Below are 12,811 nucleotides of genomic sequence, written 5' to 3'. Positions count from 1 at the left end.
TGCCTACTGGTGCTATTATGGCGACTGAATTTGGTGAATGGATAGAGCAGATTTTAAATCGTTGCCAGCCTGTGGTGTTTGAAGAAGCTCTTATGGTGGCATGGGCTATTTGGAAAGCAAGGAACGAACTGCTATGGAACAAAAATACTACTAGAGCGGCTGAGGTAATTTTCACTGCAACAACTGTGCTGAATCAATGGAAAACTGCTTCTTCCAACAGGTTTTCTCCCCTGCCTGCTGTCGTAAACAACACCAGCAACAACTGCATTAATTGGACAGCACCTGCTACTGGTTTTTTGAAGGTAAATGTGGATGGTGCTGTGTTTTCTGCATCCGATTCTTTTGGTGTAGGAGGGCTTGCCCGTGACTCTAATGACCAATTTATTGAAGCCTTTTGTATGCACAAAGCAGGTTGTGTTCAACCCAGTTTAGTGGATGTCATTGGTGTCAAAGAAGCTTTAAGTTGGATTAAAAAGAAAGGATGGGAACATGTTACTTTGGAAACCGATTCTCTTGTGGTTGTTCAAGCTCTTCAAAGTAATGTGGTCATGCATTCTATGTTTGGCTCTACTATTACATATTGTCTTAATCTTTTAAAGTATTTGTCTCATGTTAATGTTTGTTTTGTTAAACGATCTGCTAACAACACCGCTCATTGTCTTGCTCGTGGCGCTTGTTATTGGTCAGATTGTATTTTTGTTGGTAGCAATGTCCCTGATGCTATTAACAATGCTGTAATGGCCGATTTAGCTGTTCTTTCTTAATGAAATTTTCTATTTTCATTAAAAAAAAAAAATACCTTCAAGAAACATTACACGTTTTTTTTATTAAACATACAATGACCTATATGAAATTATATAAGAAAAAAGAACGTAAAATTGTTATTTGATTTTTTTTTTTTTTGCAAAAGATTGTTATTTGATTAAATTCTAACAATTTCTTATGTTTTTGTATGAAGTTTAGTTTCAACAATTAAGCAAAAAATTTAGTGCAAAATAATAATAATAATAATAAAATAGCAAGTTATTAATCCAAAAAGTAATAATACGTGGTACATATATATTAATTACAAATTTAATACATTTATGTGACACTTACTCATTTTTATTTCAGAATATCACTTATCAAAAATAACTTAACACATGTAACAAGTCTTGCCTTATGGCATGTGTATTGGTTTTTTCTCTCTAAAAGTTCTTATTTGTCTTTTTCTGGGTTATTTTATTTGGTGATATAGTTTGAACACGTAAGACGTTGAGTTAAGGTTGGACTGAATTATGGCTTCCAGCAGCAGATCCATGGAGGAAATGGAGGAGAGATATGCTTGCATTGATATCGAAGGAGAAGAGGAGGGTGTGGAGATTGACGCTCTCGACTCGGAGGAGGAGGTAATTTTTGACGATCGGTTTTGTTTGGTAGGAAGGTTTTTGAACGCTAGAACAGTGGACTTTGACGCCATGAGACACACTTTGGCAGGACTTTGGAAGCCTGGTAAAGGGCTGTTTGTCAAGGAATTGGGGCCAAATCTTTATCTTTTTCAATTCTATCATGAAATCGATATCAAACGAGTTATCAATGGAAGCCCGTGGACTTTCAATCGACTCATTTTTCTGTTTGGAAGAGTGCTGCGCGGTGGAGATCCGAAATCGGTTCCTCTGAATAAGTTGGATATGTGGGTGCAGATTCATGGTTTAACTTCGGGATTCATGACGGAGAGAGTGGTGAAGGAGGCGGCGAAGGTAATCGGAGAATTTGTTGAATCCGATCCGAAGAACAATAACGGACTATGGCGTGATTTTTTGCGTGTTCGGGTGAGAGTCAATATTGATCAACCGATCAAGAGGAGAATGAAACTAAAAAAGGTTGGTGGTGACTGGTTTTGGGCGCCGTTTAAATATGAATTTCTCCCAAGCTTCTGTTATATCTATGGAATTATTGGCCACAATGAAAATTTCTGCCACAAGCTGTTTGATACACCGGAGGAGGCCATTGTCAAGCCGTATGGAGAATGGTTGAGGGCTCAAACTCGCCGGAAAAACTATCTGCTTCATTCTCAATATTTGCGCACTGGTACGGAGGCCGATGTGCAAACTTTTGGGCCACGAGAACCGGCTGCTGAGTTCAACGCCGATGACCACCTTGTGCCGACTACTGATGCGATTAACAGAGGCAACGAGAAGTTGCCTTTTTTAGTTGATGGAGAGAATCACGACACTTCAAAGTCCAAGCCGACTTCTCCTAATTTTATGGGAGGTAATCAATCTCCACTATTTTCTCATTCTTTTCATAATAATTCATTTATTGAGAATTTTAGTCAGAGTGCTTTGAATGTACCAAAGACCACTAATTTATTATTGGCCAATGGGGAGAATTCGGACCATAAAAGGAGGAGGTCAAATGATGTAGTTTTTATGGAAAGTGGGCCTAATGATGTGGAAAAAATAGATGGGCCGAATGATGCTATGGAGGCTGAATTAATTATGTCTTCCAATAATGCTACTCTCTCAAAAAATGGGCTTTTGGTGGGTTCTGGTGTCCACGCCCACCACACATTATGAGTGTCCTTAGTTGGAATTGCCGTGGGCTTGGGAACCCTCGGACCGTTCAATTCCTTAAGGATCTTGTAATCCAAAAGAAGCCTAATTTTATTTTTCTTTGTGAAACTTTGTGTCGTAAGGAAGTTGTGGAAAGAATTCGAGTTGCTATTGGTTTTGATGGTTTATTTGCGGTTGATGCTATTGGGCGTAGTGGTGGTGTAGCTCTTCTTTGGCGGAATAATGGGGACATTAATCTTCTCCATTTTGCTCATAACTACATTGATGTTGAGGTTACTTCTTTCGATCAAGGTGTGTGGCGGTTAACTGGTTTTTATGGGGAGCCTAACCGTAATGCAAGGGTGACTACTTGGGATCAACTGAAAACATTGGCTACTGCTTCTTCTTTGCCGTGGTGTGTCATTGAGGATCTTAATAACATCTTGTCTCATGAAGACAAGCGTGGAGGTGTACCTTATCCTAACTGGCTTATTGAGGGTTTTTAGAAAACAATTCAAGAGTGTGAGTTGAGTGACTTGGAGCTTGTTGGTCATCAATTTACTTGGGAAAAGAGTCGTGGTTCGGATGCTTGGATTGAATCTCGCCTTGACCGGGCGCTTGTTTCTAAGCAATGTTGGTTTATTTTTCTTCAGCTCAGTTGTTGAACCTGGAGTTGAGCTCCTCTGACCATAGTCCTTTGTTGCTTAATCTGGTTGGTCAGTCTCATATTTCTCGTCATAAGCAGTTTCGATTTGAGAACTTTTGGCTCCGAGAGCCTATGTGTTTCCAAGTTATCAATGATTGTTGGGTGGAGTCTACTTTGAGTGGTATTCAGGAGAAGATTCAGCTTTGTGGTAATAAGCTTACAGAGTGGAACAGTGATTATTTGGGGAAATTTCACTCTCGGTTGAAACATTGGAAGAGTGAAGCAAGAAAGTTTAAAGCTGGGCGTGATGATATGTCTTTGAGACGATTTAAAGATGCTGAGAATAATCTTTTTGAAGTGCTCAATCAAAAAGAAATTTTCTGGCGTCAAAGATCCAAACAGTTGTGGCTTCAGGAGGGTGATCAGAATACGAAATATTTTCATGCTACTGCTACCTCGCGCCGTCGCTCTAACTTCATTCATAAGCTTCAGAGAGATGATGGTACTTGGGCCGATTGGGACAATGGTCTTCCAGATGTAATAGCTGATTATTTCAAGACCCTCTTTTCTAGTGGGACGTGCAACTCCCTGAATGTTACTAATGGCATTAGTCCTACGATTTCTGAAGATCATAATGTTGCTCTGCTCGCGCCAATTACGGATGAAGAAGTCAAAGATGCTCTCTTTCAAATGCACCCTGATAAGTCCCCAGGTCCTGATGGGATGACTCCTGCTTTTTACCAAAAGTGCTGGCATATTGTGGGTAAGGATGTGATTAAGCAAGTTCGTTCTTTTTTTATGTTTGGATCCTTACCTGAGGGATTGAATCATACTAATATTGTGCTTATTCCTAAGAAGAAGAATCCCTCTCATATGTCTGATCTGAGACTGATTGCCTTATGTAATGTCCTGTATAAAGTGTGCTCTAAGGTGTTAGCTAACCGGTTAAAAGTTGCTCTTCCTCTGGTCATTTCTGATAATCAGAGTGCTTTTATTCCTGGAAGGCTCATCACTGATAACATCATGATTTCCTTTGAAGTAATGTATTATTTGAAAAGGAAAAGGCTTGGAAAGGAAGGTTACATGGCAGTAAAGCTTGATATGAGCAAGGCATATGATCGAGTTGAGTGGTCTTTTCTGTGTGATATGATGCTTAAGATGGGCTTCGATAGCCGTGTGACTAATCTCATCTATCAATGTATTTCCACGGTCACCTATTCGGTCACTCATGGTGGTCATGAGTTGGATCCTTTCACTCATTCCCGCGGTATTCGACAAGGTGACCCTCTCTCGCCTTACTTATTCCTGATTTGTGCTGAAGGATTTTCATCTCTTATTAAGTCTTTTGAGGCTCGGGGAGAGTTGCATGGTTGTAGGGTGTGTAATGGAGCTCCGGTTATCTCACACATGCTCTTTGCGGATGATAGCTACTTGTATTGTAAAGCTATCGAAAAGGAAGCTTTGAATGTTATTAGATTGCTGCAGTTATTTGAACAAGCCTCTGGTCAGCAGGTGAAGTTTACCAAATCCACCATCTTTTTTAGTTCGAATACCACAGAATCTATCAAAGCTAGAATGTGTTCTCTTTTGGGTATGATTGAGGCCCCGCCAAATAGTCTTTATTTGGGTCTTCCTTGTACTATGGGCCGGAATAAAAATGCTATCCTTGGTTTCCTTAAGGATAAGATGGAAAAGAGAATATTAAGTTGGGAGGGTCGTCTTTTATCTAAGGCTGGCAAAGAAGTTCTTGTGAAAACGGTTGCTCAGGCTCTTCCTTCATATGCTATGTCAGTTTTTCTTCTTCCCGTTGATACTTGTAACAAGCTTGAAGGGATGATGGCCAAGTTTTGGTGGCGGTCTGATAGTTCAAAGTCACATGGAGTTCATTGGAAGAGTTGGCAACATCTGACAAAGCATAAGCATTTTGGTGGTCTGGGCTTTAGAGACTTAAGAGATTTTAATCTCTCCATGCTGGGTAAGCAAGCTTGGCGCTTGATTGTTAATAAGTCTTCTCTTGTAAGTCGATTATACAAGGCTCGGTACTTTCCCCGAGGCTCTTTCTTTACTGCTGAACTTGGTCACAATCCAAGTTTCATTTGGAAGAGCATCTTTGATACTCAGAAGCTTGTCTTATCGGGTGTGCGTTACAATATTGGGCCTGGAACTTCTATTAATATTCAACGAGATCCCTGGTTACCTGACGCAACCAACCCCTTTGTAACAACCCAACTGGTGGGGTTAGATGACTGTCAAGTGGCTAGTCTAATGGAGAATCATAATAGAAGCTGGGATTTGGAAGTGCTGAATGATTTGTTTAACATCCGTGATCGAGATTTGATTTGTAAGATCCCTATTTCTTCAGCTCCTTCTGACTTCTGGTATTGGTCTCTTAATCCTTCTGGTGTGTATAAAGTGAAAGATGCCTATAATTTGTTACACAAGGAAGATGGTTTACTTTTGTCAGCTGATGAAAGGAGACTATGGAAGATAGCTTGGAACATCAATGTCCCACCAAAGGTACTTCATTTTTTGTGGCGCTCTCTTTCTGAAACTCTTCCCACGAAGGTTCAGCTGGTCTCGAGACATGTTCCCCTTGATCTGCGATGTCTCATGTGTAATTTTGAGGATGAATCTATTGTGCACTTGTTGATAGAATGCTCTTTTGCCCAAAGTTGTTGGCATAGATCATCCTTAAATGCGGCGACCTTATTGGATGGTAAGTTCTCAACCTGGTTTGAATCGTTTGTCTTGCCCTCTAGTTCTGATGTAAGAGAGGAAGCAGTCATGATTTGTTGGGCCATCTGGAATGCCCGTAATGCGTTCACTTGAAAAGGTAAGAGCACTTCAGCATCAGATGTAATTTTGTCTGCTAGAGTCAACCTTAATCAATGGAAAAATGCTCAATTGAAAAAGAAGGGTCCTTTATTTTTGGCTTCGGGTGAAAATGAAGGAAGTGAGCATTGGTCTAAACCGGTTACTAATAAGATTAAGGTCAACGTAGACGGAGCTATCTTTGAGGCAGAAGGATGGTATGGGACTGGTTTGGTGGCTCGTAATTGTCATGGCCACCTTCTTGAAGCTCTTTCTTGTAGTAAACCGGGCTATTTAGAGGCTGCTGTGGTGGAAGCGATTGGCATCAAGGAAGCTCTTAGCTGGATCAAAGACAAGCAGTGGCATGATGTACAGCTGGAAACCGATTGTCTTGTGGTTGTTCAAGCTGTACACTCTTCAGTTCTTCTACGTTCCCCCTTTGGCGTGGTGATTCAAGAGTGCAAAGAGTTGCTTGATTCTTTAAAATCTGTTCAGATTCAATTTGTTAAACGTTCTGCTAACAAGGCTGCCCATTATATGGCTCGCAGCTCTTGTTTTCACTCAGTTCGTATGTTCACCGAGAGTACTGCTCCGGATGATCTTTTAAACATTGTAACGGTTGATTCAGTTTGCTAATAAAATGTCACCATTTTACCTTAAAAAAAAAAAAAATAACTTAACACATTCACATAAAAAAAAAAAAAAATTAATAACACATAGGTGTTCTACATATCATTACTCAACAAATATAAAACCTTCCAAAATAAATAAAAATTGTTTCAATTGAAGTGGCAATCAAGTTATAGTATAGTTTCTATTGATAGTTATTTATATATATTAATATATGTAAATTTATATAGTTACTATACATAAGGTGTGATTCAACTATTAGAGTGTATTTGGAAAGTCATGGTAGAATTATATTTGAGTGTAATAGAGTTAAGGCTAATTAGGATTTTTGCCCCCTGAATTTTGACATGTACTAAATTATGCCCTTTGAATTTTTAAGGTTGTTAAAAATGCCCCCTGAACTATTGAGATAGTTGGATTTAAGGATTTTTTTTCTAATTTTTGTAAAAAAGTCTAACATGGATGAAAATTTAAGGGCCATAATTTAGTACATGTCAAAGTTCGATGGGCATGATTTCGTAGATATCAAAGTCTAGGGAGCATGATTTAGTACATCAACAATCACTGAAATAGTAAAATTGAATGAAATTAGACAAAAGTCCTTAAATCTAACAATCTCAATAGTTCAGGGGGCATTTTTAATAACTTTAAAAGTTCAGGGGCATGATTTGGTACACGTCAAAGTTTAAGGGGCAAAAATCTTAATTAGCCTAAAGTTAATTACCTAATTTAATATGTTTGTTTGATAATGTAATTATACAAAAACTTAATAAAGGTAATAGAGATAGTCCAATTAAACTTTCAAATTCTTATGGCTCTCCTAAAATTGAGTGTAATTAAGGTAGTGGAAATATTTTAGAGATTACATTACTAGAAACTTTTTATTTTAATTAAATATTAATAATTACAAAATGTATCTTTTATGTGTAAATACAAACTATTTTGTCACAATAATTTATATGTAATTATCACATTATATCTAAACGCATATTATATTTTAAAATAAAATACAATTAATATATAGTTTAATTACTATGATGTAATTACATTATACAATTACTTCAAAATAAATTAAAGGTATTTCCTTTCTCCAAAAAAAGAAAAAAAAAAAGGAACGGACCTATTCATTGTATATATAATTTTTTTTTTAAAAAAATACATATTTTTGAGTTTGATAATTAAAAACTAAAACAGTAAAAAAATATAGGAATAATTCTAATGTAAAGACAAATATTTTTTTTATAATAAATAAGTCTCACAAAATAAAAATTATATAATTAAAAATTAAAAAAAAAATATGTTTTTTCTTACTCACTAATTTTTTAAAAATTCAATTCCCAAAATAAAGCATAGACAATGACTATAGTATTTTACATATAATACATTATCATAAATTACGGTCAACAAAAATATATGTAATAAAGAGTTTAATAATAATAATAATAATTGTCACTCTCTTTGGTTTCTGCTATATATAAGTCATGCAAGAATAGAAAAGAGCATGGCTATTATGAGAGCCCTGAATAACAGAGAAAGCTTTTAGTAGAAACAAAACAAGATCCATTGAGAGAAACTTAATCAAAGCCACTAAGTATTAATATTCAACCTCAACAAAGACATCCCTAAAAAAAAAATCAATTAAAAAAACTTCAGACCTTCTTCCTCATTCCTCATTCCCCGCTCTCTCTCACATTCTTACCTGTCATTTTCTCTTTTCAGCTGATTATTTCATTCATTTATCTGAATTTCCATTTCTCTCTAGTTTTTCTTTCTTCCCTTAAACCACTCCCATTTCTGGTTCCACTTTGTCCCAGATTAAGGTATGACCCACCATAAATCTTTCATTTTTCTTTTTTGTTTGTGAAAATGTATAAACTGGTGTTTTTTTTTTTGGTGGGTCATGTTCTTGAAAAGGGTCTTTATGGAAAAAGATAAATTCTGTTAATGAAATTCGTAAAAGTTAAGGTATTTTGTGTTTGCCAAGTTGGTTCTATTAAAATCAGTTGAAATTATTCTTGTTTTGTTATTATTACCAGGCTTGTTTTATTATCATTTGTTATTTTTTTTTTAAAAAAAAAATAAGAAATTAATAGAATTGATGCGTTCAATGTGTTCGAGGAATTTACAATATTGAATGTTTGGTAAGGTTTCTTGATTTGGAATAATAAAGTGTACATTTTGGCTTGTTAAATCTTATATATGAATGTAGAAACGAAAACTAGGAAATGTAGACTTTGATAACATTCTAACATATGACACCACAAACTTTAGGAGTTGTAGATTTTAGTTTGCTTAACATTTACAATAATTATTTTTATTATTATGATGTATGTAATGCACTCATTCATATCAAGCTTCATTTAACTCAGCCATTTGTGTCATCTTAACAGGTTTTTTTCTGAGGCCCTGGAGATCTTGTTTGCATATTTGGGAGAGTTGCAACTAAGACAACATTCCATAATACTCAAATGGGAGCAACTTTTTCATTTACATTTGCTGATTTTGATGATTTCGATAGTCAAGTTGAAGCTGTTCTTCTGAGATCAATTAGTTTTGGGGCAGAAAACACTAAGAGTGCCCTGTTACGGTCTGTAAGCTTCAATGGCCGTGAGTCAGAACCTGTAGAAACTATATTGAAATCTTATGGTTCAGCCAAGTTTGTATTAGAAGGCTCTCTTAGCTTCAAGGGGAGGAGAGAACTGGAGAGTATGTTGTCCTTCAAAACACCTACTGCAAGTTTTGAGAACGAAGTGTTTGGTAGAACAATAAGCTCAAAGATTCGAGATCTCGAAGATCAATTGTCGAAATCAGATACCTTCTCTGAAGAAATATTTCCTTCTCCAGTGGTGGAACCAGGTAACAATAGATACCAGGCAGCATTAAAGTTACAAAAAGTTTACAAAAGTTTCCGAACCAGGAGGCGGCTGGCAGATTGTGCTGTTCTTGTTGAGCAAAGATGGTTAGTTCTTTCTTCTTTATCTACAAGTCTATGACAGATTGTATACTTGAGGAAAATCTTTGTTAAAATTTAGTTTGCTGTCCATGAAACTTTCTTTTGTTTTGCCCTTTGAATTAAGTTGTGAGACACCCTTTCTCATAACCTTTTTTAATTTTATTTTGCAGGTGGAAGCTGCTAGATTTTGCTGAACTCAAACGGAGTTCAATATCATTTTTTGACATTGAGAAACATGAGACTGCTGTTTCACGCTGGTCCAGAGCAAGGACCAGGGCTGCCAAGGTTATTGATAGGCCAAATTTTGCACAGTTCATCTTATACATTATACTTTCTGTTAATATGGTTATAAATTGCTGGTTTTTTTCTTACTTTTTAGGTAGGGAAAGGTTTGTCTAAGGATGAAAAGGCTCGCAAACTCGCGTTACAGCATTGGCTTGAGGCAGTAAGTTTCATTATCAGTGTATAAATTTAAATCAAGCTTTCAGTTTCTCAACCATCTTTCTGATTGTGTTTCTTCTTGCCAATAGATAGACCCTCGACATCGTTATGGTCATAATCTTCAATTCTATTATGCCAAATGGCTTCATTGTGAAAGTGGGCAGCCTTTTTTCTATTGGTAAGATTAGTTAATCATATATGAGACCATTAGAACTTATTCCTCCCTTAAAAATTAAGAGCACTGAGCACTATTTCATTTGTTTATTTCAAACATCCAATATTTTGTTTTGAAAAATGCAGGCTTGATATAGGAGATGGAAAAGAAGTTAACCTAGAGAGATGCCCTCGACCGAAGCTTCATCAGCAATGCATCAAGTATCTTGGTCCTGTAAGCTCTATATTCCCTCATGATCCCTCTTTTATGCCCATTAATAGTCTTAAACCAAACATAAAAATGGAATTAGTTAGGTCCCTACCTAGGACATTGACATGTACTGTGCAAAGGCTTATGTTTTGCTTCAAAATAGTCTATCAAGTTTGAATTTGAGCCCTTAAAGCAGTTTATGGGCTTGTTGAGGCTTGAAAAATAGAAAACTGAGTTGTTAATTTGCTGATTTGTTCTACAGGCAGAAAGAGAGATTTATGAAGTGGCAGTAGAAAATGGGACGTTTATCTACAAGAAAAGTGGGAAAGTTCTTGATACAACAGAAGGACCCCAAGATGCTAAGTGGATATTTGTTCTCAGCACATCAAAGACATTGTATGTTGGCATGAAGAAAAAAGGCACGTTCCAACATTCGAGCTTCTTAGCAGGTGGAGCCACATTGTCTGCTGGAAGATTAATAGTGGAAGATGGTATTCTAAAGGTAAGAGTTAGGAGATAATCGTAGGACTCGAAAAATTTCTATTGATCAATTTCCTTGTCTGTCTCTTAAATGCTGATCTTTTTGTGGTATTTCTTTCCAATTGAATAGGCAGTTTGGCCTCACAGTGGGCACTATCTTCCTACCGAAGAAAATTTTCAGGAGTTCATGACATTCCTTGAAGAACATAATGTTGATCTAGCTAATGTAAAGGTATTTTATCTACACTTCTACCCTCATAACTTCAAGATGATTTGCTCTTCTTTCTACAATTTCAAAATACACTGTTCTTGAAGTATATCAGAATGCATGGAATCATGTGAGGCAAGAATTGAGAAATTTCTATATTCCTTTTAGACTTTATTTTCAGTTTGTAAGTTAAAGATCTTGTCATATAAAACCTGGTCTTGTCTTCTTATTAGTATTTCTTAGATAATCCAAACTTGTCTCATTGATTGAAATCACTTGTTGAAATATTTTTGTTTCTGTTATTCACCAGAAAAGCCCAAGTGATGAGGAAACTACAGGCTTTTTCTCCAAAGCAAACAGTCTATCAAAGCCACCTTCAATTAAGAATTCAGGAACAACGCATTCAGAAGTCTCAGGCACTGATTCAACAGGTCAGGACCCTAATGCAGCAGAGAATCAAAATCTCATGTCTAGATTGCCAAGCAAGCTATGCTCAAAGCTAACCACGCTCGAAATACCAACCCGAAACAACCTTGTTTTTGACATTTTCAAGAAGGAAACACTCCCAACAAGTTGTCACAGCGATCATCGCCGTCTACATTCTACTTCTGAAGAAGAGTCTGGCTATGAAACAGCCGAGGAATCATTCCTAACAGAGGAAGATTTCATGTTCCCGAAATCTAATTTGTTTGAAGACGATGATGAAGAAGAGGAGGATGAGAAACCAATCATCCCAAAAGAGAAAATCATGAAGAGGATAGTTTCACACAAGGGGATGAAGTCTTATCAGTTGGCTCAGCAGTTATCAGCTAGATGGTCAACTGGAGCTGGGCCTAGGATTGGTTGCATGAGGGATTACCCTTCAGAGCTTCAGTTCAGAGTTTTGGAGCAAGCGAATTTGTCTCCTAGATCGAAAGGTTCGTCCTCATCTCCTAGGAACCCATCTCGGTTAAGTCAGAGAGCCTTAACAAATCAAAATTCTCTACGTAGAGAAATAGTTAATGCAGTTTTAACTCCTCAGTTTGATAAAAAACAAGAACCATAGACTGACAAACTTATATTTTCATGTGAAGTTAGAAAAAGGCACTATAGGAGTTGAGTTGAGTTGGTTTGTGTCCTTTTTCTATGTCATTCTTTTATTGGTTTTGTTTACATACCTTATTTACTTTTTATTTTGTGATAATAAAATAGGAATGAGAACAGAAAAGGGCTTCTGTTAGCTTCACTAACTGCTCTCGTTTTAGATTATATTTTAGTGCTATGCTATTATCATACAAAAGGAAAGAAGAAACTAGAGGGCATGTTCTGTTCTTTGTAATCCTACTATTTTATTTAGATAACTAAAGAAAAGCAATTCTAGCTCTCTTTCATTTTACCATAATTTTCTATCATCTATCTATATATATCTATAATTCTGTTGTTAAGCTTGATGATGTGGCAACCTAACTATTGAGAATTCAAAATTTTCTATTTTGTGAATTTTTTAGATTTTTCTTCAATTTTTAGATTATTTTAATTAATATTATTTAAGGTCATTAATTAATTATTTTTTTCTTTTGAAAAGCCATACTGTACGGTTATTCTTCCTAATTTATTTTCCTTAAAAGAAAGCATAAATTTAAGTAACTGATTATAATTCTTGTGACCTATCCTACCATTTTCCTTTTTTATATTAGTCAATATTAATATTAATTATTAATTAATATTTATTAATACACCAATAGTCCGGTTACAAAATTGTATA

General features: G+C 36.1%; 2 protein-coding genes across 2 annotated transcripts; both read left to right on the top strand.

Annotated features, from left to right (window-relative positions):
• The first annotated feature begins 2,554 nt into the window (after positions 1–2,554).
• On the top strand, positions 2,555–6,627 carry LOC115699978 (uncharacterized). The gene is made up of 3 exons (XM_061103209.1): positions 2,555–3,032; positions 3,188–5,896; positions 6,014–6,627. The coding sequence occupies exons 1-3, from the start codon at positions 2,555–2,557 to the stop codon at positions 6,625–6,627; spliced, it is 3,801 nt and encodes a 1,266-aa protein (XP_060959192.1).
• A 1,495-nt stretch (positions 6,628–8,122) lies between these two features.
• On the top strand, positions 8,123–12,443 carry LOC115699206 (IQ domain-containing protein IQM6). The gene is made up of 9 exons (XM_030626495.2): positions 8,123–8,441; positions 9,012–9,580; positions 9,745–9,859; positions 9,954–10,019; positions 10,105–10,193; positions 10,316–10,403; positions 10,642–10,881; positions 10,990–11,091; positions 11,378–12,443. Exons 2-9 carry the CDS (start codon positions 9,090–9,092, stop codon positions 12,110–12,112), a joined length of 1,926 nt encoding a protein of 641 aa, XP_030482355.2. The 5' UTR covers positions 8,123–8,441; positions 9,012–9,089; the 3' UTR covers positions 12,113–12,443.
• The last annotated feature ends 368 nt before the right edge of the window (positions 12,444–12,811 follow it).

Source organism: Cannabis sativa, chromosome 8 (assembly GCF_029168945.1).
Source record: "Cannabis sativa cultivar Pink pepper isolate KNU-18-1 chromosome 8, ASM2916894v1, whole genome shotgun sequence".
NCBI lineage: Eukaryota > Viridiplantae > Streptophyta > Magnoliopsida > Rosales > Cannabaceae > Cannabis > Cannabis sativa.
This window is presented reverse-complemented; position numbering and strand designations above follow the sequence as displayed.